The 26,583-nt window shown below is 54.1% G+C and overlaps 10 protein-coding genes across 10 annotated transcripts; 6 read left to right on the top strand and 4 right to left on the bottom strand.

Annotated features, from left to right (window-relative positions):
- Positions 1–146: 146 nt before the first annotated feature.
- VDAG_02452 (uncharacterized protein) lies at positions 147–664 on the top strand (the record flags this gene model as incomplete). Its single annotated transcript, XM_009653105.1, has 2 exons — positions 147–305; positions 419–664. The coding sequence occupies 2 exons, from the start codon at positions 147–149 to the stop codon at positions 662–664; spliced, it is 405 nt and encodes a 134-aa protein (XP_009651400.1).
- Positions 665–867: 203 nt separating this feature from the next.
- VDAG_02451 (translation factor SUI1) lies at positions 868–2,331 on the bottom strand. The gene is made up of 4 exons (XM_009653104.1): positions 2,058–2,331; positions 1,802–1,879; positions 1,499–1,591; positions 868–1,441 (listed from the first exon to the last, which is right to left on the bottom strand). Exons 1-4 carry the CDS (start codon positions 2,083–2,085, stop codon positions 1,293–1,295), a joined length of 348 nt encoding a protein of 115 aa, XP_009651399.1. The 5' UTR covers positions 2,086–2,331; the 3' UTR covers positions 868–1,292.
- Positions 2,332–3,313: 982 nt separating this feature from the next.
- Positions 3,314–4,487, bottom strand: VDAG_02450 (hydroxyquinol 1,2-dioxygenase; the record flags this gene model as incomplete). Its single annotated transcript, XM_009653103.1, has 3 exons — positions 3,314–3,587; positions 3,678–4,159; positions 4,230–4,487. The coding sequence occupies 3 exons, from the start codon at positions 4,485–4,487 to the stop codon at positions 3,314–3,316; spliced, it is 1,014 nt and encodes a 337-aa protein (XP_009651398.1).
- Positions 4,488–7,923: 3,436 nt separating this feature from the next.
- Positions 7,924–10,007, top strand: VDAG_02449 (uncharacterized protein; the record flags this gene model as incomplete). Its single annotated transcript, XM_009653102.1, has 5 exons — positions 7,924–7,971; positions 8,077–8,440; positions 8,506–9,075; positions 9,128–9,204; positions 9,273–10,007. The coding sequence occupies 5 exons, from the start codon at positions 7,924–7,926 to the stop codon at positions 10,005–10,007; spliced, it is 1,794 nt and encodes a 597-aa protein (XP_009651397.1).
- Positions 10,008–10,805: 798 nt separating this feature from the next.
- Positions 10,806–11,708, top strand: VDAG_02448 (complex I intermediate-associated protein; the record flags this gene model as incomplete). Its single annotated transcript, XM_009653101.1, has 1 exon — positions 10,806–11,708. One exon carries the CDS (start codon positions 10,806–10,808, stop codon positions 11,706–11,708), a length of 903 nt encoding a protein of 300 aa, XP_009651396.1.
- A 745-nt stretch (positions 11,709–12,453) lies between these two features.
- VDAG_02447 (anaphase-promoting complex protein) lies at positions 12,454–15,244 on the top strand. The gene is made up of 3 exons (XM_009653100.1): positions 12,454–13,516; positions 13,576–13,669; positions 13,725–15,244. The coding sequence occupies exons 1-3, from the start codon at positions 12,763–12,765 to the stop codon at positions 15,220–15,222; spliced, it is 2,346 nt and encodes a 781-aa protein (XP_009651395.1). The 5' UTR covers positions 12,454–12,762; the 3' UTR covers positions 15,223–15,244.
- A 290-nt stretch (positions 15,245–15,534) lies between these two features.
- Positions 15,535–16,384, bottom strand: VDAG_02446 (cytochrome c oxidase polypeptide VIa; the record flags this gene model as incomplete). Its single annotated transcript, XM_009653099.1, has 4 exons — positions 15,535–15,574; positions 15,735–15,742; positions 15,808–15,967; positions 16,191–16,384. 4 exons carry the CDS (start codon positions 16,382–16,384, stop codon positions 15,535–15,537), a joined length of 402 nt encoding a protein of 133 aa, XP_009651394.1.
- A 245-nt stretch (positions 16,385–16,629) lies between these two features.
- On the top strand, positions 16,630–18,929 carry VDAG_02445 (DNA-(apurinic or apyrimidinic site) lyase; the record flags this gene model as incomplete). The annotated part of the gene is made up of 6 exons (XM_009653098.1): positions 16,630–16,936; positions 16,985–16,997; positions 17,053–17,098; positions 17,155–17,287; positions 17,342–18,721; positions 18,874–18,929. Exons 1-6 carry the CDS (start codon positions 16,912–16,914, stop codon positions 18,927–18,929), a joined length of 1,653 nt encoding a protein of 550 aa, XP_009651393.1. The 5' UTR covers positions 16,630–16,911.
- Positions 18,930–21,007: 2,078 nt separating this feature from the next.
- Positions 21,008–21,806, bottom strand: VDAG_02444 (1 protein carrying HMG-box; the record flags this gene model as incomplete). The annotated part of the gene is made up of 3 exons (XM_009653097.1): positions 21,008–21,216; positions 21,265–21,566; positions 21,619–21,806. 3 exons carry the CDS (start codon positions 21,804–21,806, stop codon positions 21,008–21,010), a joined length of 699 nt encoding a protein of 232 aa, XP_009651392.1.
- Positions 21,807–22,702: 896 nt separating this feature from the next.
- On the top strand, positions 22,703–24,323 carry VDAG_02443 (uncharacterized protein; the record flags this gene model as incomplete). The annotated part of the gene is made up of 3 exons (XM_009653096.1): positions 22,703–22,784; positions 23,063–23,368; positions 23,431–24,323. 3 exons carry the CDS (start codon positions 22,703–22,705, stop codon positions 24,321–24,323), a joined length of 1,281 nt encoding a protein of 426 aa, XP_009651391.1.
- Positions 24,324–26,583: the final 2,260 nt, after the last annotated feature.

The following is a 26,583-nucleotide window of genomic DNA, read 5'->3' as shown; positions in this document are numbered from 1 at the left end:
TCGGGTACGTTTCTCTCTCCATCTTCCCCCCCCCCTTGAAACCTCGCACAAGAGGCCCGCCCATGATACTCTCGCATGACTCCTGCTGACGCCTCTGCCAGTGCGGCTCCTCCGCCTACCTCTCCTTCTTCTTCGCCGACTGCCTCATGTCCCGCTGGCTCATCAACTACTCCCCGCAAGCCGCCATCATCCGCCTCCTGACCATAAACTGCGCCAACGCCTTCCTGACGGAGCGCATCCTCTTCATCGCCGGCGGCTTCGACGACGCCCGCCTGCTTCTCCCGGGCTGGGTCAGCATCGCCACCGTGAGTTCCCTCCTGCTCCTGCTCCTCCTTCACGCTGCCGCAAGGTCGACCACCCGCGAGCTCGTCCTGCCTCGTTTTTGCTGACCGGGTGTCCCACCTCCTCCCGCCCGCAGGCCCTGACGCTGTGCTATCACATTACGCAGCGCAAGATTAACATTCGCAAGGAGACGTCGACCTCGATCAATATTTTCTCCATCGCCAGCTTCGTCAGCATGGTCGCCCTGCTGGCTCACCTCCACACGAGCCGGCTCGACTACCCCGATGCGCCGCTGCTCCACATTGTGCGCGCGTGCCGCCAGTACTGGGCGCAGATGGTGGGCGAGAACGACGGCGACTTGGACGCCAAGTGCGAGCTCTAGCAGCTGCTTGCGAGCGAGGCTCGTCGGGAGAAGGCAAGACGTCCCTCGGCACATCCATTGCATTTCAGTCGGGCAGGTTTACGCAGATGATACCCCCTCCAAGTACGCTTTATCATGACCCCCCAAAATATGAAAACAAGGAAAAAAACCAATGCGTCACTTCACTTGCGGTTGCACATTGTCACTCGTAGAAACACATTCGTGTTGGCGAAGGTAGTGTCTATTCAGCTAGTCTGCTCCCTGCTCTACAAGCCTGCCTAGCTCCGGCTCGAGCTCAGGGAGTCGAGAACTTTCAGGCTGTTCTCAGGGGCAGACGAGAGCCGTGACCTCCTTGTGGGATAACGCTATCTGTGAATGCCGTGCACCAATGGTCATCGGCGCAAGTCGCTCTCACCTCTGCGGGTGACCGCGTGGCCATGTCTCCCGTCAAGGTCGGCCATCCTGCGGCGCTCGGCGAATTCTTCCACATTCCGCATGCCATTGATGTGTAGATCATAGGCACGGCGAAACATGGTTCAGCGGGAAAAATTGGCGCACGTTGGCTCTTCCACCCGCCCTTGTCCCCGAGCATGCATCGCCAAACTTGGTAGGTTGGCGGTAGCAGGATGGCGGCGACTTGCGTCGTGGCTTAAAAGCCGTGGACCTTGATGGTCTTGGAATCCAACTCAAGACCCTCCTTCTTGTCGATGAGGAACTCTTGGACATCCTTGCGCTGGTCGCCCTGGAGTTGGATCACCTCACCCATCTCAGAGTCGTTGACGATTGTTCCATTGCAGGCTTTTTGTCATGTTAGCCGTGTCTTGCTGTGCGACTGCCGGAGCGATGCAGGCTCACCGAATTTCTTCTTGATCACCTTGAGGATCTTCTTTTGGTCGAATTTCTTCGGAAGACCCTGGACGGTCGTCAGAGTCTTACGTCCATTTCGCTCTATGTGACGTCACATTGTCAGCGTGGTTCGACCATGAGTGCTCGCGTCACGCGGTTCAGAGTGGATGGCAAGGCTGAGAGGATGGGGGGCGGGCGGCAGCGGCTTGGAGCGTGGGGGTGCGATGCTCGTGTGCGGCATTTCAGGACGAAGGAGGGAGCAAGGAGAAGAACGGCATGTCTGCTGGTGTAGGACTCCAAAGGATCACGTACGCTGGATGCGAATATGGATGTAATTCTGAGTCTGTTTGGTTTGTACACCTGTGTCCTCGTCGGCTTCGGCGAAGGGGTCTGTCACAATGTGGTCAGCGGGTGGATTCGGTACAAGTGCGGCAGGGGCGAAAGTCCCGAGTCGGTCGGCGGTGGCGGGTCTGGCTTTGTTGGGTGTCGAATACGGGACGATTTGGGGACACCAGCAACGCGGAGCTGACGCTGGCAACGACCGAAGACGCCGGGGAGGGAGACGTACCGTAGGTCTTGAGATTTTCAATTGACATAAACTCGGCCGGTCGGGGGTACCTGTGGGAGATGGGTTCGGGGGTGGAGGGGCACGAGGGCGAGCGACCGACGACTTGGGCAAGTGTCTCGCTGGGCTGAGAGAAATTCGGCTGGCGGTGCGGTGTCTGGTCCTTTTGAAGGATTCGGCTGTTGAGCGGAGGATGCGGTGGTGAAGACGGTCGGCAGAGCTGCTCTGCTGGGAAAGAAGGCTGTTGGGGTGCTTCTTATACGATGAGGCTGCAGTCAGGAGGGTGATGTAAGAAAGTGGGCGGGTCGCGCAGGTTGGGAGTCGAGCCAGGAGCTGAATATGGGTAGCGGCTTCGGGGAGGTTCCAAGGACGAGTGAGAAGGGGAGGCGGGCGGGTTGTCCGAGGGGGCAAGGTCAGCAACCTGCCTCACAGTGTGTCCCCCGTAGGTAGGTACCTTCCCATGTCTAGATCGAACCGGCATGGCAGGCAGCCCAGGCAAGCAAACAGGTGCACTCTGGGCGGGCTGAGGGTGGGCGACTTCCCACTGTTCTCGGGAAGGTGGGCTACAAGTGGCTGACGTCGTCGCGTCATTGGCTGCTAGATGCTAAAGTAGTGCTTCTGGAGGGTGTACACATGATGCCGGTATTTTGAGCCATGTTAAAGTTATGGGCTACATGGATCCCCAGTGCCTCGCTCCGTGTCGATACTTGCTGTATTGACTTGCCCATGTCTTTCAAGCTGCGCCCCCCCCCCCCCCCCCAAAAACTGACCCTCCAAACACGGACGGGTGCAGCAGTAGCAAAGCAGGCTAGCCACCTGCTTCGATTGGTGAGACCTGCCCTTCACTGTCCGTCATCTGACTCACGAATGTGAAGAATGACCATTTCCTGACCCCGACCCTCGAGGCCATGCGTTGTTGCACACATTGATAATCACACAAGGCGACTTGCCCCTGCGTCATGTGTCATGCCCTGATTCCGGCCAGACTGAGCCTGTGATTCGACGACAGGTGCCGGAACTCTTGGTGCTGTGCCGAGATCGATCGTCGATTTACATGTCAACGGTACCTCCCAGCTGCCACCTCTCCGCTCGGACTCCTTTGCTGGAATTGAAGATGCCACTGCAGCAAGCCGACAAACGCATCTCGTGAGGCTGGAAGCCAGGACTGGAAGCCAGAGCGACTAAGCTCACAGATCGTTATTCGCTGGCGTCTTGTGTTTACGGCAGTCTGCCGCCTTGTGTTTACAGCAACCTGCCGCCTAATCGAGTTCAGGTACCGGCAGGTGATCCACCAACTTCAAATGCGTCAAACCCAGATCTCGCAATGCCGCCACAGCATTATGATCCCGGAGAGCGAGCGTCTCCTCTTCCGATACGAGCACAAAGTCATACCGCAAAAGCCATGTACCTTCCTGGACCTGGAATTCGCTGCTCGTCACCTCGTCCACCTTGTCAAGGCTCACAACCAGACTCTTTTTGACGCCAAAGACGGCGTCCGATGATTCGTAAGGATCCCCGCGGATAAACAATGCTCTGTTGCACTCGGACGTCCCTCGGTCAGCCTCATGCTTTCATCAAGTTGTACCAAACTCCAAACACGGGCAGGAGGGTCTGATAACGTACGTGGTCAATTGATCCCACCCTGCTTTGGCAAACATGAAATGCATGTGCGCTGGTCTCCAGCAGTGTCGTCCCAGTAACTGGACCAGCTTGCCCACGGGCCCGTCGTGTGGGATAGGGTAGCTCACAGGCTTGATACCGCGAAACCAAAAACGACCCTCTTCGTCAGAGGTCATGACACACCGCTCGCTCGGCGCCTCCCTGTCCTGCCGCTGAACGTCATAGTGGCCTGAGCTGTCTGTTTCCCAGATGTCAATGCTCACGCCTGCGATAGGGTTTCCATGCCTGTCTTTGACGGTACAAATCGCAAGCAAAGGCTCACCGGCCTCATCGTCTGACATGATGCCACCGTTCGGCAGCGTGGGTGCGTCGTGTGTGTGGAAGGGGCCCAAGACGGATCCTTCCGTCGACGCAGCCGGCTTGGGGTGGTTGATGCTGTCGACTAACATGGAGAGACCCAGGACGTCGGAGAGCAAGATGAACTCCTACGTCGCTCGTCAGATTCTACGTGTGCTTGGCGATGGGGACTGCTCTGTGCAAGTCTCGATTACTCACATGTCGGACATCACTGCTGATCTGCCCACATTGAACGAGGAAGTTCAGCGCGGCCATCCATTCTTCCGTGCTCAGTCTCGTTTCTCGAGCAAAGTCATGTAGATGTGTTACGAGCCGCGACGCAAGGTATGTAACCCGCGCATCATTTCCTTGCGAACTAATCCGAATCGTGTTGGGTGTGATGTTCTCCGTGGTAAGATCTAGGAGTGAGGGGGCACTGCCGTCCTGAGTCGCCCCTTTCTGCCCCTTTTCTGACATGTTCGCCAAGGTCGTTTATCCACCGTCGATGATGTTCCAGTGAAGAGCAAGGTTCCACGCCGAAGCATCCGAAGCATCAGTAAGTTGTATTGAGCAGAAGTCATTCATGAGGGATCCCGCGAGGACAATGCAATGACAAGCTTATTAATAGTGGGGGATCTCCTGGAGCGGGGTACACGAGTCGGGAAGCAATCGCGGTACCTGCTCGAATGCCATGTCCGAACTGATACCTTTTCTTTTCGTGAGGACCAAGACCAATCCCTGTCTTAGTCACCATACATATCTACGAGAAAGTGACATGGCAAAGATCTGGGTACCTCCCCACCATATTATAGGTAAGCTTTCAGCCTCCTATGACTCTCGGCAGCAGAAGAGACTGGCAGCAAACCAACAAGTGTCGTCAGACAAGAGGAGGCAGTCTTTGGAACTGGGCAACAACCACGATTACTATGCAACGACTGATGAGAAAAGAAATGTCTGTAGCATATTCTACTGGCTCAAGGCATTCTTTGTGTTGAGAGGGCTTCACTGCTTACGAACCTTGATTCATTACTCTGGCTGTGCCTGAGAGCTCCAATTGGGTAGGGTGAGTAATGTAAGACTTGTCATGTTTGCTGATGCTCTCTGTCTGATTTAACGGTTGCAATCTCATCAATGCAAAGCCGTTTATATTATTGCTTAATGGGTAGGGTTGAGAAGAAGCAGCCCACCTCCGCATCCGATAGTTGTGACCTCTTCGAAAATGAGACTGGGATCTTAGCAACGAGGGTTCACATAAGCTGTCTCGCGGTTATACTGCCTTCTAATAATTTAACGAAGTACCTATACAAATATTTAGGAGCTGGGAAGCTTGTGACGAACTATCGTCCCATGAAGGACGCCGGGGTAAGTTTCGTCGCGACCTCTGCTTACCTACCCAGGTAGGTAGGTAATATGAGATTTGTCAGGACCCTGCGGAGCCACCCAGGGCCTGCCAAGCCAGGGGGCTGGCCAGGGGATAAGGGTCACGAGAGAATGTATATATAGGCTGCGGAGGGCCCCCCCAAAGCTGCGGAGGGCCAGAATTCAGATGTATTCCTATCCCATACCTATATTCTAACTACCTGCGGACCCTGTGGAAGACCCCTTCACTCTGTTCTAAACAACGCTCTGACAAGATTCGACGTTGGTGGTCCATTAACGCACCAACTTTAGTGGCTACCTATAGGTGCAAGGCGCCATATATGAAATTCTTCCCGGGATACTACCAAATGTGGTGACAATGCCGTTTGAGCTCTGTTAGCACACTGTCAAGTTGGCCACCATCCAGCTTTCGTTATTAGCTATTGGCTATCGACGCTTCGCTCCGTGGTTTTTGGTGGTCTGCCCTGGGCTATGGGCACATCGCCTCTGCTCATGTTATTTGGGGGGAGGTCAGTCGAGGCTTTGCGACCACAAGCTCGACTCTCTCCCCCATCCCATGCATCTCCCTTCAGCCTTGCAATCCCGATATCTGCCCATGCGGAAGAAGCCACGACGTCAGCTCGCAAGATCGCGATCTCAATGACATGAGCTAAGGTACGTATAGAATGATACATCCATGCAAATATAAGAGAAAGAGGGGGGAACCCCTCTCTCGTAGGCCGCCAGTAATAGCTATTACGGCATAGTTAGTATACTTATCTGGAGCAAAAGCGTTAACTCCCCTAGCCGAGGCAGTACAATAAGACGTTCCGGGAGTTGTAGAAGTAATTACCAAGGCTCGAGCTAGTAATTTAGAGAAGGGATCCTAAATAGTGTTGTCATAGGCAGTGGAATATAGGCACCTACCAGTTATAAGAGTGCTGCTCAATAATGGTGTCAATCCCGAAAGCGCTTTTTAAGAGGATCCCTCTAGTTAAGGCTATAGGATGGCATGACTTGGTCGCTGATTTGAATTTGGGCTATGCGCCGCCTTCAATGGCATGAATCAGGATGTACTCCATAGCATAACACCTGTGGCCCGTAGACAGCAACGCTGATGGAGTTCTTCATCCTGCGAGAGTTAAACTTGTGAGCGGCATACGGCCGTACCCTCATCACTGAATACTGATTTGTAGTATCTACAGGTATCCTTCCGTAAACTCGGATGGTCGCTGCAGCGCTGCAGCGTGTGACCGTCGCGGACTTTGTATCTGTGGACGTGGGACTGGAGGAACGTTACGACCATGATGACCATCTGCATTCTGGTACTGGCGTCGGTTACAGATAGTCTGCATGAGCGTTGGCGGGAGCCTCAGCTATCAATGATGACTTGTTGGTGACACTTGATAGAGGTAAATGGAGAAGATCTTGGTCAGCCGATGTGCCTTTCATGACCTAGTGCATGGTGCGCTTCCTCTAGGTCTTGAGGATGGATAACCCTGTTGGTATCATGGCTCTGAGAGGGGCAACGACAAAAGCCGGGGCGTCATCTTGAGCTGTCAGAGTCACAAGTAGGTAGGCACCTTGTATCGTCCCCTAGTCACATGAAGAGGGCAGACGCCACAGCCACTACTCAGGGCAGTTGCTCTAACACTTGAAACGCGTCTCGCTAGATGTACGTGTTCCTTCCGCCTATCGTTGACGAATACACACATACACGTTCACGTTCACGTTCATTGGGAAAAGTAGTATCGTGATTCCTCACGCAGCTTCACGATATTGGCAGGCCCCAACCCGTTCATCTACTTCTGTGATTCAACACTCCTGCTTCCCCACCAGCGGAATTCGGTACTTCTGGGTAAACCTCCTCTACCAAAAGCCTTTTGGTCGAACTCTTTGTCCCACTGACAACTCCCGTCAGCAACCCTTTCTTCTACTCTAGGTGCCCCAAACACCGATTATCCTCCCAGCCCATACAACAACTCGACGTTAATACGGTACGTGTATTCCTTCTCTGTTTTGATCTTCGCTGCCCTACCTTTCGATCTCGCCCATATTCTTTCATCTTGCCTGCCTCCCAAGCACGGTCTGCATCAGTAGAACTTCGATCTCGCTCCTTTACCTTTCTCTTGGCTACTACAGAGAAGGCAACAAGGTCCTGGTATCCTTCCACAGCTTTTCGAAGCACGAGCAGCAGATCCTCGCTTGTTCTCGACTGATTCCCTCTCTTTCCCTCACCGACAGCGAAAGTAAAAGGGTATTCGATCTCGCCCAACTTCCTGCTCTTGCAACCACCAGCAGCCCTTCTGCTCCTCACAAGCTTACTTCTTTAGATCGTCCGGTCTTATTCGTCCGGTTTTCTCTCTTCGATCTGCTCCTTCCGGTATGGCTCGTCCTGTTCACCTCGCCTGGCGTCCTCCTTCCCTATCTTTGTCACTTCTTAAGAAGAAGGAGCCGCTGCAACAGCTTGACCACTACTAACACTACACAGCCCCAAGGGAAGACACCAGCGTGTCCATCAATATAGTGACTACCCGCCCTCCGACTAGTCAAGATGGCGTCTGGCGGCAAACTCCCCGACGATCTCGGCCTTGGTCGATTGGTTATCAGCCAGCCGCGGTCAGTTGCACTCTCATGTGTGTGAAGTCAAGAGCTAACACTCCCCAGCACCGATGTTGACTTGCCTGCCGAGGATGACGTTTTCCAGGGAGGCCCTGGTGCTCTGACCATCACTGCCCCTCCCCCTGCTCCTATCTCTTCGTCCATGGTCCAGGCTGAGACTTCGCCCTCGAAGGCTCGCGTTCTTGGTTTCCATGAGGACCGCGTGCCCGACGCACAGGAGTTTTACTCGTCCGAGTTCTGCGTCTTCGTTGCCAAGTATGCCCTCCCTGAGTCGATCCCAGGGCTTGATACTGACGGGCAAACCTTTTGCAGTCTTCCTCAGTCTCAGAGCGACGAGACTCTTGAGGCTGCCGTCACCGAGACGTTTTCAAAGTTTGGTACGGTTTTTGTCAAGATTCGCCGTGATACTCGGAACCAGATGCCGTACGGCTTCGCTCAGTTCACTGTCGGTATCCCAAACACCCGGACTGGCGCTCCCAGTTGTTCTTGTTGCTCCTTACTGACGCCTTTTCAGAATGCCCAGAATGCACGCACTGCCCTCTTGAAGGGAAGAGGCAGTATCATTCTTGGTCGAGCCTGTCGCACCGAGCGTGTGAAGGGAAATTGTACGTTGAATGGATCCTCAACCTTGTCCAAGAGATCCCGCTAATCTTGCTAGGCCAATTCGTCCTATACCGCCGAGATGGTTCGGTCATGACCCGTGCTGAGGTGACCAACCTCATGGAAGTTCAGGGCACCCTTGCCCGAGTTGAGCCCCTCCACTCTCAGACTCAGTCCCTGACCAACTTTCCTGAGACGGCCTGGCTTGTCACGTACGATCTGTTCGATCCCCGCCGTGACGTCGTCGGTGTCTTCGCCAACCACATGACCTACAATGTTCGTCCTTTCAATCATAGGGACACTTCAGACAGGATTCCGGTACCGGGAGGTGGCCATCATGCCCCGAATGATAAGTATGGATCAAACGGCCGGTCCATTTACATCGCCAACTTGCCTGTCGACATTGACGAAGGCGCTGTTCGTGCCATCGTCAGCGGATTCAACCGAGTGCAGAGGGTTCAGCTTCGGCAGACCACCACCAACAGTGAGTCAAAATCACGCAGCGATTGCGTCCGGATCTCAATTTGCTGACACAGCTCTAGACGGCCGTCGGGCGTATGCCTTTGTTGAATTTGATCACGCTGATGTCGCTGATGCTGCGATTGCCCAGTTGGTAAGTGTCAGTAGCACATAGCTTTGGGCCTTGCTCTGGACTCTTGACTGACTTGTGTGTCGTGGCAGAACGGACTTGTCGCTCCCGACAACCAGGGCTTCCTTCGTGTGCAGAGGAGGATCATGCATCCCTTCCCTCCCAACCGTTCTCAGGGCCCTTTTTCAGCTCAGAGCCATGTTAACCGTGAGCTGTACCCTCAGGTCATGACCAACTCGGCTCCCAGAGAGATCGGCGAGGGACATCTCCTCGGCGCTCCCAACAACATTCAGGAGACGCCAATGAAGCAGGTGCATCACCATCATCAGGAGTTACAGGCGGCTGCCAGCACTCCTTCCGAACTTGGCCAGGTCACGCCGGCAAACACTATGCAGGCGCCGCCTCCAAGCATTGCGAATCCGATGAGCCCCATGAGTCCCATGGGCCCCATGAGCCCCATGAGCCCTTGGATTCACACCTCACCGTATGGCAACCCTTTCGCCGCCACCATGGGATACTCCCCTTTTGCCGGATCGCAGTATACCATGATGACGCCGCAGGCCTCGCCTGCCATGTACTATCCTCAACAGAGCCCGCAGCCTCACTTCTCGCCCTTCGTCATGGCTCCACACATGCCTGCAGCTTACTATCATCCTAGTAGCTGGGCTGCTCCTGGTTTCGTTCCCGGTGCTTACATGGTCGACTCGGCTGCCGAAGGTCAGGCCACGGATCAGGATTCCAACGACCACGATGACGGTGTCCATGACACCGAAGCCGGCCACAGCCAGGTCACTTCGGAAGGTGGCGTTTCGCTCAAGGAGGAGTGAAGCGAGCCAGCACGTGCGCCCGGTCCCGGGTCGAACAATAGTTGCGACCCCGGTCGGTTTGGGTGATTGGGGTTCTCACGTTTCAGGGTCTGCTGCTGCGTTTTTGATTTTCCAGTGATTTGGAGTTGGGGGTAGGGAAGATACCCATGGAGGATATGTGCCTGCGGAGAAACAGTTCACAATCCTGATCAACGACATCGGAGTGTGATGAAGAAAGGGCTGCGACGGTAAAGCTTCTAGACGCATAGTCTCGATGACATCAGGGCCTAGAGGAGGCTTTTGTCAAACCGTGGGACAGAACCAACTGCGCGATCTGCTTTTCTTCCTGTTTTTCCAGGACCCAGGAGCAGTCCGATGCTCCCCAATACACAAGATAACCACAAAATATTGGCGAGAATTATGTGATGAGATGCATAGAAGAAATGTCGTAGACTCCGTACTTTGCATTCTGGATCCATGGGCATGAGAAGAGATGCCGTTGTTCTGTCACGTGTTGGGGGTTCAATATGTATCGCTCGTGGCCAAAGCTCGTGTGGAGACCAGAACCAGCCGGCCGGCGAACGAGCCGACAGACTCCCAATACAAGGCTTCCCGAAACATCGCAAGCCAGCCCGTTGCTCCTCCTCCGTCACTCAAGTCCATCCTTCGGCTGGCACGAGAGCGACGCAGACTTCTCTGTGCTGCAGGGGCACGAACGTACACCTTCCTACCCATGCACTGCAATCGCACAGAGCCGACTGGCTCGAGGTGACCATCAGCAACAACCTTTCGGCCGATACAACCGGCATTACTGTCACGATGCGAGCAACGCCAGCTCTGAGCAAGGGCTTCATGGGTCGCAGCGTCGACGAGTTCAAGCGGTTGGCCTCAATTGGTGAGGAACTTCCTGTCGCCCCCTTCTGCCTCGCAAACCCAGCGCCGCTCCACCATGTCCGTCTACTGACTTCTCTGATCATTGGTACAGCTTTCACGGCAGAGGCCGTCAAAGGTCCCTTCGCACCGCTTCTCCTCCAGAGCTTCCCCGACGCACAGTCCATCACGAACTGCAAGACCATGTCCGACGAAGAGATCGGCGGCTTCTCCGAGTGCGCCCTCGACTGGGCGCCCTTCTCGAGCGACACGGAGCCCCGGCACCCCTCGTCCGCACCCCGACCGACAGGCTACGCCCGCTTCCACGGCACGATATCGACGGAGCTGCCCAAAGACAAGCCCGAGATCCAGCGCACCGGTTTCGCGGCGTGGCGCACGCTCGACAGGCCGGCGACGGCATTCGGCCGCAGCCTCTGGGACATTGACATGTACACGTACCTCGCGATGCGCATCCGGTCCGACGGGCGCAGCTACTTTGTCAACCTGCAGACGGAGAGCGTCGTGCCGACGGATCTGCACCAGCACCGCCTGTTCGCCAAGCGGCCGGGCGAGTGGGAGACGGTGTTTGTCAAGTGGAACGACTTTGTGCGGACGAACCACGGCTTCGTCGTCGAGCCGCAGACGGAGATGCTGCGGCGCAAGGTGCGCACGGTGGGCTTTGGGCTGACGGACCGCGTGCCCGGGCCGTTTGAGCTCTGCATCGAGAGCATGTGGGCCACGAACGACGTCGACGTGGAGGATGCGACTGTCATCGGCGCTGGCGAGGCGCGGGAGCCGACGAGTGAGCTGAAAGACAAGCAAGGGAAGAGCATCCGCTGGCGAGAGACTTGAGATGGCTGGCTTGCGATGGACAGGACAGGGGCAGATCTATGCGATTCGCCCGAAAGTCGTAGGATGAACGCGACAGATCTCATGCAGCGACCTTGAAGGCAAAAAGCCGACATTGACATGGCTCATACGAGCAGTCAAACTACCTACGTTGCAGTGGCACTGCGAGTGGCAGAGACATTGAGCCCTCTCGAGCCGGCAGGGGAAGGTCTCAGAGGGGCGTCTCAGGGTGGCAGGGCTCGCGAAGACGATCAGGCCAGCATTTTGGGTGTACGAAGTCCTCGACGGATATGATTCCTCAGGTCTGGGAGGAGAGGCATCTGAGGAACACTTTGGAGGCCCCCCTCGCCTTGTAAAATATTACATGTGTCAATATGATTGGTATAGATGAGGTCTTGCCTACAGCCTCCCCTGCAATACTGGATTCGCCATTTTGTGATGTTACGCTCTTCGGGCCACGAGTCGTTCGTACGGTACGCAGGTCGCTATCTTTACTTTTAGGAGCGAGATCGACCTCAGGTACACATCTATGGGGACCGGCACCACAGCTACTTTTGTATGTAGGTACCTACCTACTACCTTACCTAGGTACCTTATGATCAGGTAGGGGCAGCTCAAGAAAATGGAGGGCCAGCATTTGATTGGCCGTAAATGAATCTTGATTTAGACCAATCGCGCGGGTGGGTCTCCCATATCTCAAGTTCACACTAGGTACGTGCAGTCAGTCGCGACCTTCGACCTGCCGTCCACATAACAGCAGCAGCTGCACGGCGAAGTCAACATCACGCCAAGGTCTCACGTAGCGGTCAGGTCCTCCGATGCCACGGATCTGATTCAGGCATTGAACTTCGCAGGAAGGGGCGTTGAGCCTTCAGCCACTGAGCCTTGCCCATTAACGCCGCGCCTGAAGGTACACTTCACGCACAGGCTAAGCTACCTAGGTACCGTGCCGTCAACACAAGCCTCGCATCAAGATGCTCACGCAAGTTTGCACCACAAGGACTGTCAACTCATTCCCGCACACCATATAAACCCTTCCCAGATCAGCAGATCCGTCATGGCCAGGTATCTCACGCCTGCCAAGATTGGCATGCTATCCCTGATTGAGCTCTACACAGATGAGCATGTCCCTAATGCTGCCATCATTCCCGTTCTCTCCTTCATCACTTCTCATGTCCTCGACTACGACCCGGCATCTTTCAACTCCAGCAATGCAGCCAGCTGGGACAAGGCTAAAAAGGCCGTCAGCATCGTTGTATCGATTCAAGACTTCGAAAGCCTTCTCAACCCATACCCCGTACTCGTAGGCTTGCCGGGCAGAAAGCTGTGGGATAGCTTCCTCGACAGACTATGGGATATCAACTCCCTCCATGAGCTGCACTCGTTCTTTGAAAGACAGTCGCAGGCCATGGTCAGGTCGAAAGAGCAACTACGTCGACAGGGCGACGAAGAACCCGACCAGGCAGGGATACGCCTGACGCGCAATTCACCATTCGGGACCTTCGTCAGGCGCTGTCAGCTTGAGTTTTCCCGACTACGATTCCACGATAGCGCCGAGCTCTGGAAGGAATTCGTCAAGTACCGACAGCCGACTGTATCCTACAGGAGAAGACGGAACCCTTCCTTTGGCCGCATGAGCTTCGACCACGTCCTCGAGGTTGGTGAGCACGATGACTGGGACCCGGAAGGTGTCGAGGCTCTTGCCTCAGTTGCCTACGGCGGCCTGTTGACGAGTGCCGAGCCATCGTCTCTTTCCGTGAGCACGGATGATGTCGAACTTTTACTCGAGTTCCAGATCGGGCAGATGCAGAGTACGTCATTGAGGTCACCAAAGCATGTCGTAGGGCGAGCGCTGACTGTATCTGTATAGAAAATGGCAACCGCGTCCCTGTCGAGGTTCAACACAAATTCCGAGACCTTCTTAAAGACAGCGTTGTGGTGCCCAGCACAACGCACTATCTCAGGTCTGTCTGCTGCTTTGGCTGACGATGCGTCCCTTTCGAAACTGACACCTGGTAGCTTTCTCGATGCGTGGCGGTCAGGCGACTATCCCACATCATTCGACTATTTGCACCGATATTTCGATTACACGATGCAAAACCGAGATCGACTCTACTACCAGTATGCTCTCATGAACCTGGCCGTACTGCAAGCCGACTTTGGCTGCCACACTGATGCAATTACGACCATGCTTGAAACAGTATCGACTGCGCGGGAGAATCGTGACATGACGTGCCTCAACTTCTCTCTCAACTGGCTTTTCCACTACGGACAAGCGCATCCGAACTTGATCCGCGATCTAGAGACAGACAGTGTCCTCGGCGCTGGCAAGGAAAGCTTGGCATATCTTCGCGTCAAAGCCAAGGAGACCAACATGGGCACTCTCTGGAGCTCTGTCCTCATCATCGAGGCAAAGCTGGGCCTCATGAACGGGGAGAGCGTCGCCACATCCCTCGAGCTCTTGGTGCGCAGTTCTCATTTGATCGTCGAGAAGAACATGAAGAACATGTTCGGAGCCCAGCTCTCGATGAAAATGGCGCTACTGGACCGTATCGGTCTCGCGCATCTATCCAATATGGAGAGCGAGATGTTTCTGCGCTGTCATGCGCGCCAGTCGGTCTTTGACGATGAGTTGAAGGTCACTTGTCGGCTGGCTGTACAGCTGGCAGAAAGGGGCAAGTACGACGACGCCTTGAAGAAGCTCGAGGCCCTCGATGAGAATGCGCTACGCTCCTGGAAACCAAGCCAGTACTGGTTCAAGTACCGAGGCATCATCAAGCTCACCCGCGATCTGCGCCACAACAACCTGGACGGTGCTGAGCAGATACTCTCCCAGCTCTTGCAGTCCAAAATGGATGATATGGAACCAGACATAGCCTTCATGATTGATTACTTGCATATTGACTGCCTCAAGCGACGAGGTGATCTTAGCAGTGCCTTTGAGAAGGTGGAGGACATGCTCGAGGAGCTACAAGAAGAGAACCGAGACTTGTCACTCCGCCTCCAGCTGATGCTCGTCAAGGCTCATTTGTACGATAAGGCCGGACGACCGCAGCGAGGCTTCACTCTAGCCATGAGGGCTGCCAGCATGGCATGGCGTGCACGGTTGGTGCCAAACTTGTGGCATGCCATCGGTGCCATTGCCAACATACTCACCTCATTAGGCGAGTTCCAAGCGGCCATTGACCTGCTGACGGCCATCTTACCGCGAAGCTTGGAATGCGACTCTACGAGGTTGAGCGGGACTCTATACTCCCATCTTGCTGATGCAAATATGGGCCTCGCTGGGAGTGCGCCAGACGGCTCTGCTAGGCGGACAGAGTGCATGACCAGAGCGTTGCGTGCCGTGGAAAAGGCCTTCGATTGCTACTCGAGCGTCGAGGAGATTATCAAGCAGTGCGAGATGATGGCGAAGAAGGCAACGATTATGCGGGTGGCGGGAGACAAGGCCCTTGCCGCGGATTGTGCAGCGACATATGTAGCCCTGCGTAAACATGCCGCCGTGCTGGCAATGTAAGCGACTCTAATCCTAGTACTCGTCCGTTCTCTTTGTCGCGGGAGTTGGAACACCACTGATCAGTGCATTGCGAGGAAAGGCCGGACCATTGGATCACATCAAACATGCCACGCATCGTTCCACCGTGGGTTCAAAGTTGATGACTGGTTGATTGCTCAAAGTCTAGGAAATCATGTACAGTTGTGTCGGTCTGCTCCGCTCTTCTGTTCCCGTCCGCAACACGCAAAGACCATAGCATCTCCACTGTCTGCTTGCTCCTCGCGAGGTCATCCAAAAAGGACCATGGCCTCTGCGTAACACAAAGCGACCCGCTTATTTGTCCTTGTTGTGGTAGTTGACATCGTCGTTCCAGCTGCGAGAAGAATATTAGCAAGCGAAACTTGGCAATCGGCCTGCAGGGGAACGCCAGCGCTTGGCCGGAGATTGATGGAGACGTCGACAAGGCCGCAGTCCGTCTTGTCGGCAGCGCCGGCTTCCAACATCAGGCATGGTTCTCGAGGTGATATACGTACAAGAGGGTCTGTCCGCATTTGTTAGCTCGCGTCTGATATCCAAGTCAGAAAGGAAACGTTGATGGCTGCGTACCTTGTCTCCGCTGCCCCAAGAGAAGTTCTTGGTGCGGATGTTCTGGTAGGAGTACTCAGTGCGCTCCTCCAGAGGAGGCAAGTGGCTCCAGTGCTCCCAGTGCTCGTTCCACAGGGCGTAGGCGTTCCAGCCGGCGAGGCCCAGGGCGGGAATGCAGGCGCTGCAAGATCCATACATTAGCCAGTGCTCAATTCCACCACCTCAGAGTCCTCCGGCCTCCATCGATAGACAAAATCGTGTCCAATTGCCAGCGGATTGGCGTCAATTGATCGTGGGCTATCGTGTGGGGAAATCGCTCAGGAAAGTGGCCCGATGGGCAAGGGAGGCCATACTAGATGGAGATCTTCTTCCAGAGCTCTGCGCTGGGTTAGCAAAAGTTCGACAAGAGCAATTGAGTCGCTCGGAAGGGTTTGGAGAGCGACGGACCGGTGGTGCCGCTGGCGTGCTCCTTGGCGTGCTGGCGCTCGCTGATGAAAGCGTTCTCGCCGGCAGAGCTGGCAAGGCGACGCTGGGCGGGAGCGCGCAGCTGGGCGGCGAAGCGCGGCGCGGCGCGGAGGATCTGGCGCTGGGGGAGCATTTTGGTGTCGTTATCTGGCGGTTCGAAGGTTCGAGGAAGTCGTGATGATGCGAAGTTCAACATCAGGTCATGCAAGCTCGGTTATTGAACGTCACTTGTTGCCTTACGATTGAGGCATAACGTACCCCGGCCGGACTCGCTGACTCAACCCATCTTGTGTGTCTCTGATTAGTCAGTCCGGGGCTTCTAGGTCACATGACGTCGTGCGCCTGTTCGCGTCACTGTGGACATGCTCAGTGCTCACTGTCGGTGACATGAACGCGTTGGGTGACCCGCTCGAGGCAAAGGAGCAGCCTTTCCACGGCCTCGTGTGCCAGTCATTCGCTTGAAGGTTGAGAAGGGTCGAACTTTGTTCGGCTTTCAAGTGTCCCGCCAGCGCCGACGACGGGTGTGACTTCCTCGGTCAGCCTCCGATGCCTATCCCCGCCAAAGAGCGACAATCCATGCCCTCGGGCGAGAGAGCAGAGGGAACGTGAGCGTAGGCAGCCAAACCTTTCCATCAGGAAATAGGTCATTGCCCAGTCGCCATGCCGCGAATTACCACTTGGAACGGTGAGTCGTGTCTGAACTGTATTGGTGGCTTCCGCTGACCAGGGTCAGTCAATGGCATCAGGTCCGTAACGCCAAGAACATGCCGCCATTTGCTGGTGCTAAAGAAATCACTGCAGGAACCCTTTTGGGTATCAGCCATGGAGAGAGAAACGGACATTCGAGGTTGGCTGACACATCCGCAAACTATTGCATAGCTTTCCCACCTGACTATCCTTCAGGCCATGTTCGACATACTAGAGGCAGACATTGTCATCTTCCAGGAGACGAAGATTCAGCGCAAAGACCTCAAGGACGACATGGTTCTCATTCCCGGCTGGGACGTTTACTTCAGCCTTCCCAAATACAAAAAAGGCAAGTAACTCACACCCCCAAAGGCTGACAGGATTCATGTCTAACACGCACCAGGTTACTCCGGGGTGGTAATCTACACGCGGAATGCAACGTGCTGTCCCATACGTGCAGAGGAGGGCATCCTCGGCGTTCTTTGTCCTCCAGACTCAACCACCAGATTCCGCGACTTGCCCGAAGAGCAACAGATTGGCGGCTATCCAACTGCTGAGCAGCTTTCCAGCGATATCGATGAAGCCACACTCGATTCAGAAGGCCGATGCGTGATCCTCGAATTTCCTGCATTCGTGCTCATTGGCACGTACAGTCCCGCCAACCGCGATGAATCAAGACAAGAGTTTCGCCTGGGCTATCTCTCTGCACTGGATGCGAGGGTGCGCAACCTTGTTGCCGCGGGTAAGCAGGTTATTTTGACAGGTGATCTGAACGTCAGCCGATCCGAGATTGATACGATTAACCTCTCCGAGCAATTGCGGAAAGAAGACATGACAATGGACGACTGGATGGCCATTCCCTCGCGACGGCTCTTCAATCAACTTCTTTTCGAGGGTCAAGTTCAAGGAGATCGCGATCCTGGGCGCGAGCAGCCTGTCCTTTGGGACATTTGTCGCTGCTTCCATCCAGATCGTAAAGGCATGTTTACGTGTTGGGACACCAAGCGGAACACAAGACCAGCCAATAACGGCGCCCGCATTGATTACTTGTTATGCTCCGCGGGCATCAAAGATTGGTTCATCGACTCCAACATTCAAGAAGGGCTCCATGGTTCGGATCATTGCCCAGTCTATGGTACTTTGGGGGACACGGTGAAGGTTGACGGCCAGGACGTCCATACACTCGACCTTCTTAATCCACGGGGCATGGTCGAGGGTGGAAAACGATTGCGGGAATGGTCGCCCAAAGACTTGCTCCCCATGTCTGCTAAACTGATTCCTGAATTCGACCGTCGTCGCAGCATTCGCGACATGTTCATGAAGAAGCCGGCCGCCAAGGTGCCAGAGAGAAAGACGCTCCTTGAATCCTCAGACACCCTCGGAGAGTCAAAGAGAGAGCCCGACTCTGCTAGTACTCCTAACCACGAGACCTTATCAGCTCGTTCGGACCAAGGTGTGGCATTGGCAGAACCCTCAGGCCCAAACAATACTGAGAGCAAATCCTTACCCCTGCATTCCCCAACAAAGGAAGCGGCTCAGCCTCAAGCATCGAGGCCACCAACAAAGAGGGCAGCACCCACCACTCAGCAGTCGATAAAAGCATCCAAGAAGAGCAAGACTAACGACAGCCAGTCAGCTGCAAAGGGAAATACAGGATCCATGGCGCAGAGCACGCTCATGGGCTTTTTCAAACCCAAGCAGGCAGCCAGAGATGTGACACCAGCGGCTGTTAGCAGTGCCGAGCCTCCATCGCCCTACCAACAAACAGCAGCCTCGAACGACAGTAGTCCCATAAAGTCACCAGCTGTCCGCGTTGCCACCTCGTCTACACCAGATGACCAGACTCAATCGCCAACGAGACCGGGGCCACCGTCCTCGACATCCTTGTCGCTTTCTGCAATGGACAGTGCTGAAACTGTTTTCGATCCAATACAGGTCAAAGAAACATGGTCAAAGCTTCAGCTGGGCAAGAGGGTGGCGCCGAAGTGTGAACACGAGGAGCCATGTATCAGTCTTCTAACAAAGAAGCCTGGCGTGAACTGTGGTATGTATCTCCAGTCAGCATGATTCTGTAAACGTTGGCCCAGGGCCTCCTGTTCTCCTGTCAACTGCGTATTGGCTCCTCAGAACCTGCTTTGAGTCGACCAGTCCCTGTCTGGTGACAGAAGATCGTCTGGCAATCCCTCTGCTCATGAACACCTTGCTGATATTTGCTGTACTGCAGGTCGGTCGTTCTACATATGTGCTCGGCCATTAGGGCCCTCTGGCGAGAAGGAGAAGGGGACGCAGTGGCGTTGTGGGACGTTCATATGGAGCAGTGACTGGAAGAAAGGCAAGATATAGCTCGTTCCGCTCCAAAATCATTTGTCTCTTTACGTGTCAGGCCACAGGCGGCTACAAGGCACGACCACAGGGCAGGCAATTCCATTCATATCACCACATGTGGGCACCAAAGGGGAAAAGCCTACATGGCCTACCTACCCAGATAGACCAATTCATATATCTTACACCGACAGAGCAGCCATATAGCTTCTGCTATGTGTTCCTGGCGTGGTGCGTGCCTGGTCCCCAAGACCCGTCCCTAGCACTAGCCACACTAGAGCCTTAGCCATTTGACTGTGTAGCATTTGGCGTCAATACTTTGGATAATCACCGCCTGCCCGAATAGCTTAATGTATAACTAGGCAGGTACAGCTCAGTATACAAGTAGCAGCGGGTATGTCTGTGAAACATGGGCAGCATATATGCATTTTGAAGTACTCTTCGCTGTGTCCCTTAGTTTTACGAGCGATACATATTTTCTGCCACTGGGCCATCGACTATTCAAAGTACTGAGGCCAAACCTGGGCACAAAAGGGACCCATCCCCCGGAGCGGCATGTAGTTGACGAAACAGTAAAGCGGCAGGCTGGTTCAATGACTGCGCCAAGGGTCGTTGGCGTAATTCCCTTTGACCTTTTCCTACAATCGAGTGCAATGTTGGGGTTCTGCAACCCATGACAGAAGACGAGAAGAAATTGCGACACCTTTAGCTTCACTGCTTGTTTCAAGGCTGCCCGGACTTTATGGAGCAATCGAGCGATCATCTTGGTATTGCAACCAACAGCGACGGGCGTCAACTCCCCGCTCTTGAGTAGATCATTGCTCAGCACAAAGGCACAGAGAGGCTCTGTTGATCTGAGGAGGGAGATCCTACTGCCGTTTGTAAAAGAATGAAGGGTGATGCTTCCTCATCCAAGGTAGGAAGGGGATCGTGCTTTTAAATGCAGGCACGGCGGTGGCCTCGCCAGGAAGATACTCGACTTTGGATTTAATCTGGTAGGTGTGGGGGTAATTACCCTGAACATGAACGTCTCCCTCCTGTCACGCTGCATCTTATTGCCCCCGCCTCGGAGATGGGCCCTAAAATGTTCTCACTTGTTCGACGCGTAACACTGGCAGATGGTGATTTTTGGCGTGATGTTTTGGATCACGATAGTGGCTTTGAACTAACATCTGCCGCTGACCTGGTCTTGGGCCTTCACCGGCCTAGGAGCCCCCAGCCGTCTCATCTGTAGCCACGGCAAACTACCAACGACAGAGTCAAAAGTTAACCATCATTGCAGGTATCATAACTGATGCGAGGGTTGGCGTTCAAAAGGAGTATGGCTCTTCGAGTCAAGGAATCATGAAAGAACAAATTGCAACGTAAATATGGGCACGGCCACGGCCGTGCCAGAACGGTACCGTAAAGACAAGTCCGATCTGGTAGGACCATGGACGCGCGGTTGACAAGCTACCTGGGGCATGAACGGATTTTACCTTAACATGAGCGCCTTCCAAACGTCACTTTCAGCCTTCCTACAAGATGACCTGCGGGTGGTCCCTGATGGGTGGAGGGTCGAATTTCAGATGTTCTTCTATGCTATGCCTGGTGATCAACTACGGCACTAACCTACGGAGAATCCCTTTAGTTTGCTAACAACCTTACTGCGACAGCAGATTTTGGGTTGCAAAGGCACAAAAGCAACTGTAATCCAAGCCTGTGCAAGATCTCCTCCAGATTCACAGCTGGCAGTGCTGCCACTTGTTCAAACGTTATTATCCATGCCTTCCATGCCATTAGTAGCCTCAGTAGGCACACGTCGGTTGCGACGGCGGCGCTCTCCAGGTCGACGAGGAGCGTAGCGGTAATCGGGGTGTGCTCGAAGAAGGTTCTGCTTGAGCTCTTCGGCCATTGTCTGGTAACGAGTTCGGACATCGGCCTTCTCTTGCTTCCAAGCCTGACCAAGGACCTTCGCTAAAAAGAATTAGCATGGTCAGAGGACTGATATTTAAGAACACTAACAAATTTGATTATTGGTGTATGCGGGGTTCGCAGCTTTGATGAGCTTATGGTGATCTTTGCGATAGAGGATGTACGAATTGGGCGGCCGCGAGATCTTGACCTTGACTGTGCGCCTGCTCTGATCTGATGTCACACTCTGAGCTTGTCGAGCAACAGGTTTGTGAACCAATACGGCACGTCCGTCGATGCTGACGAGCATGCGGTTTCCAGCGATGAAGGTTTCAAGAGGGCCAATATAGTAGCGGTCGATGCCGTTATTCATACCATCTTGTACCCAAATGACATCTTTTTGCAGCTGATGACTACGGGACGAGCATTAGTACTTTTTCGACACACAAAGGAAGACAGGCGAACCTCAAGTGTTCTGCGAGATAATCACGACCATGGGCCTGCAGAGCATGAAACTCCGCGGCTTCGACGACGATTACAAACTGGAAAGGATTGACTTGGAGCCTTAGGATCTTCGTGATGAGCTCTTGAAGCTGAGTATCGATGTCGACATTCGCGGTACCGAGCATCTGACATTGCAACTGCATAGACATCTTGCTGAAAGTTCTTGTCTTTGTCGAGTGATGTTAAGACCGTTGTCGGCGAGCCTCTTGGCAGCAGTACGATATGTTGATCTTTTGACGAGAAGTGGAAAGTGACGATGTGATGAGAAGGACGTTCGGAAGATGCTTGTTCTGGTGAACTGGGTTGGCAAGCTTTCTGTGGAGGAAGGTCAGTGGAATGGAAGAGGCGAAGTGAAGGAGGATTATGGTAGGAATAAATTGAGTTGACGCTTTTGGATTGGCAAGAGCCAGACTATGGCGGTGGAAAGCTGGCTCGATTTTGGGGGAAGGAGCGGGCAAGGGTAGTAGCAGTCAATGGGCGGGGCGAGTTTAGCAAATGCCACCCTGCGCCGAGAATAAGTAAGAAAGCAAACATACCTGGTAGGTAAGGTAAGGTATGGTACCTAGGCAGATAGGTAGGTAGGTAGGTAGTTTATTGAGCGCTCACAGTACTTGGCCTTCGGGCAACTGTGGCAGTTGGCTACACGTTTGGGGGTGGTGTTATGGATGCGCCAGCACCAGAACCGGCTAGTACCTGGTCATCAATCCTTCTCTATAGAGGTGAGCCAGAAGTTCGTACCATGCGTAGCCGCATTCCAGGACGATTTCCTACCTCATATCCAACTCACTAAGCAGTATTCTCGAGGTTTTGTTTAAAGCTCGTGTGTGATGACCTAGGGTCGCCAAAGTCTGCATCTCAATCCCACCGAGTCTGCTTAATCTGATGTATCCATGATCCGCGCAAATTCTTGAACGCCTGAACCTGAGACTTCCAGTTTTACTGTTCAAGAGCGTTACAAACCAAGTATTTATGACTCTCTTCAGTAGGTACTTTACACACATTCATTCAAGCCTCAACGAGAATACCTCGAGCTGGCGACTGCCCCATGTTCTGCGCTTGCAGAGCGACACAACCCCACACTGCACAGTGTGAGACCTCGCTACCTCGCCGCCTCGCTGCCCCCGAAGGTAAGTGCCTAACTATCTACCTTATCTACCGTACCTACCTCAAGGTACTTACAGCTCTCGCGGAAACGGGAAAGCGCGCCAACCCAACACCAATACTTGGGTTCCTTCTGGTTCAAAGGATTGTCTCTTCTTTTTCCTTGACCTTCATGTTTGTTTCCCACCATCGGCTCTTCAAGTGGCAAGGCTTTCACTACCGTATGTTTATCAAGAGAACCAACGAACGTACTGGCGTCGAACACTGTCAGCTGGAGCATGTTCCAACACACTCTTCTTTACAGTTCAGTTATACAAATTCATTCCACGACGGCGAGGACTTAGTATGAGTTCAATCAACGACGAAGGTGCTGGTGTCGAGCACACTCTGGAGGACGTTCTCCGAGTCATCCCGAAGAGTGTCATTGACTCTCTCTCTCCAGCGTCAGGTTGCCAGTGGACTCTGAGCAAGGAAGGCCCGAACAAATACCGCATCTCCTTCAGGGCTTGGCAAGTCAACAGCTGGGTCGAGGTAGCTTCTCACGATGTGTCCACAGTGATCTCAATCGCTGAGATTTACGACAAGTTTCCTGTCCATCGAGCCCGTACCTGTAAGTATTCTCATCACTTCAGTTACCATTCAAGCTAAGTCATTTATTTTCAGTGGATGCAGCCCAGATGCAACAAACTCTACCACACATGCAGCATTTGGCCTACCAACAGGCCGCTCCTGCTCAAGACACCTATGACCAGCCCAACGATGTCGATCAGAACGAAGAGTCAAGCGATATCGCGGCCAGTTCTAGTGATTGTGCAACTCAAATCTCGCACTCCGATGAGGGACAAGTATTCGCGCCATCAAGGCCCAATACCCGACAGTACCATGGAATTGATTGTCAGGTATTACAAAGTTCTGGCCAACCAGCATATTCCCCAAGCAATGCTTTGAACACGATAACCAACGTTCGCGATGAGAACAACTTTCTGTTCCACTCTCAAGCTGCCATCGCGGCCAACCATATGCTGGATTCTCCAACTCAAAACCACGCCAGCGAGTCATTCCCACAGAATATGGACAGCAATGATGGAGGCCATCTTCACCGAGGCTTTGATCCCTCTCCAAACATGGCCCTCGAAAACAATCTCGAGGAGACAATATTTCCCGTGGGCACCTGGAACGAAAGTATGAACCCCTCCTTGACCGACCAAAGTGAGGTTATTCTTGGCTCTGGCCAGGCACCCAACGTCGCCTTCGGCCACGAGACTGCTTTTCAAGACTTAGGTTTCATGCAAGATTACATGATTGAGGAGAACCTTTTAAGTCCACACCAAGGCCAGCCAAATCAATTCAGCAATCACATCCTGTCCAACTCGAGCCAAGCCAACACAGGAATTCCATCACTGTTGGAAGACAACACTTTCTTCTTCATCAACAATCATGGATTGGCGATGTCTGTTGAGGATCACAGCTTGCTTCAAGGAACAACTGTGTCCAATGCCATGGAATACACTGCGGGCGTTTCCTCACAACAAGAAATCCAGGAGCAGTCCAGAAAAGAGCGGTAAGCTGGTGAAGTGAGTTACGGGATCGGCCGTCGTTGAAGTCAATGCTAATTCCTCTAGGTATAACCAGCCAGCTTAAAGCTGAGGCATCGATGACGATCAGAAAACCCGTCGGAAAACCCCGAATTCGGGTTTCCTGTTGCAAAAGCAAAATGACACTGGCTGCGGAGTTAACAAGACAACTTGCACCCCTCTGTCACCTTGCTCGGAGCGGAGTTCAGTTGATACGAGGGGAGAGAGCATGGCATAAGGCAGCGAGCGGCTTGGATTAGCGCAGGATCACGGTCAAGTCCCATACGAAGATCATAGTTTTGTTTGACGCAGAAAGGACTTTCTCAGGACTGACGTCAACATGCTGACAGGCTGGATTGGCCACTGGCCATGGTCTAGGATATGCCAACAGCATACTGTGCTATTGAAGAGATACAGATGAGCAATGACAAGTTTGATCACAGACGCCCTCGGATGTGAGATGGTAGCTCAGCTGAAACGCTCAACCCTTTCCACCTCCATGATGACATAAATGGGCAGTGAGAAGCCCCCGTAGCAGGGAACTAGATGTCGAGATTAACATACTGAGCCAAGACGTGCTAATGCAGCACTAGTTCAGCCTCACCAGGCGTCCAACGTGACATGAGCGAAAGGGCCCACCGAGGAGACCGATCTCATCGAGCCTGCTCAACCCAGATGGGGTAGGTGGAACAAGTGAGTGGGGTGATACAGACAAGCGGGAGCAAGGTAGATCGATCTAACTGGAGCCAGCCTTGAGTGGAAGCGGGCTGTCCGCAACGGCGGCGACTTTGCCTGGTTGCAGTACGACACGATTAAGGATTCCCGCAGGGCGCCTTCATTTCCCTGACCTGCAGTACCTGCCCACCTACGCCGAGCAACGGGACAGACTTGGAAGCAGGGTGAAAAATGCAAACACTCGGTTACATGTCTGTCCTAGCCTCGTCGGCAAAGCAGGGGTGGATCTTCCCGAGGGGGGTGGCATTGGATTGGCACGAGGGCTGACTTGGGGGGTGGTGGTAAGGAAACAATCGATTTTGGAACGAAACGGGCTGGATCGACTCCTCCACTGAAGTAGGCGAACGCCAACGCACCTGCAAGACGGGCTACATCAGACGGCGGGAGGCCATCGATGGCGCACGGTTCTCCCCACTTAATAAGAGTGAACATGTCTGGCTAGGCCTAGGCCATCTGGATGATCACGGGGATGTTGGCAGGGGGGCATGGCTCATCTTGGAAGCCCACTCGTGCCTGAACAGGCCGATTAGGGACAGACAAGCATCAGACTTGAGGAAGGGTAGGACAGCAAAGATCCCCGACGACCATGGGCGTGCACTTGCAATCCCTATTCGTACGACATGCAGCCATATGTTTGGCCTCTCTTCTCCTCGAAGGAACCTGCTGTGCAGGAAAAGAGACTACATGCTACCGCACAGATGGACAGTATATGGAGGAGTGGGGAAGCCATGGGGCCTTGGCAGGTCGAGCATGCTTGCGTGGCCCCTCTCCATTGCACTAGCGCAGCAACAGATCCGACATGACCACATCACCAACCATCACGAGGTCCAGCGAGCGTGGCAAGCGTGGGCAAGGTAAAAGGCAAAGAGGACATGCAGCCACATCGCCAGGCCTTGCCCGCGCGGCTGCAGCATGCCTTTCCACCCGATTGCCTGTACAAGCACCCCGTCCAGCCCTCCTGCCCGTCCGACTCGCGCACTAAGATCAGTCTGGCGTAGTGCCTAAGGATCAGCGGTCGATGAAACCAGCGAATGGAGTTGAACATCATCGGCTCCCTTTTGTGTAACATGTCAGGGTTCAAGCTGTAAAATCTGGTTGGCTCGGGCGCCTGGCAAGGGTCTGGGAGGATCTGGCAGCAACGCCACGAGGGTCGCCAAGGCGCCGTGGGCAGCCCTTTCCCACTTCCGACCAAGGCGATTGGGGTTGCCCCTGCCCTTGCAAGACGAGGCAGCCAGAAGGAGGTGTCACAGATCATGACTGGGAGTTCCGACGACAAGCCTCCTCTCTCCAACATCCATCGTTCTCCAACAACATCACCACTACTTGCCAACCACGCTAGCAGTGGCACTTCACCACTCCTCTCCATGCGCCTTTCTCCAAAGAAGTAGGGTACGAGGCCGACATAACGCTATGCCCGCTACTGGACGATGCGAACTGACGTATCATGGCGCGACCCCTGCCTGTGACCCTGTTCGAGGTACCTACTGCCGATACGCCCCGTGCGTGGTCGCCGAAC

The sequence above is a fragment of the Verticillium dahliae genome, genomic scaffold (genome assembly GCF_000150675.1).
Source record: "Verticillium dahliae VdLs.17 supercont1.4 genomic scaffold, whole genome shotgun sequence".
Lineage (NCBI taxonomy): Eukaryota > Fungi > Ascomycota > Sordariomycetes > Glomerellales > Plectosphaerellaceae > Verticillium > Verticillium dahliae.
Note: the sequence above shows the minus strand (reverse complement) of the source record. Positions and strands in the feature narration are given on the sequence as shown.

Bases quoted from the DNA above. Each gene is read 5' to 3' on its own strand.
- VDAG_02451 (XM_009653104.1), bottom strand. From the start codon at position 2,085: ATGTCAATTGAAAATCTCAAGACCTACG. The intron at 1,880-2,057 runs GTACGTCTCCCT...ACATTGTGACAG, and splicing joins TGAAAATCTCAAGACCTACG to ACCCCTTCGCCGAAGCCGAC. The intron at 1,592-1,801 runs GTACGTGATCCT...GACGTCACATAG, and splicing joins CATCCATATTCGCATCCAGC to AGCGAAATGGACGTAAGACT.
- VDAG_02447 (XM_009653100.1), top strand. From the start codon at position 12,763: ATGGCCAGGTATCTCACGCCTGCCAAGATTGGCATGCTATCCCTGATT. The intron at 13,517-13,575 runs GTACGTCATTGA...GTATCTGTATAG, and splicing joins CCAGATCGGGCAGATGCAGA to AAAATGGCAACCGCGTCCCT. The intron at 13,670-13,724 runs GTCTGTCTGCTG...GACACCTGGTAG, and splicing joins AGCACAACGCACTATCTCAG to CTTTCTCGATGCGTGGCGGT.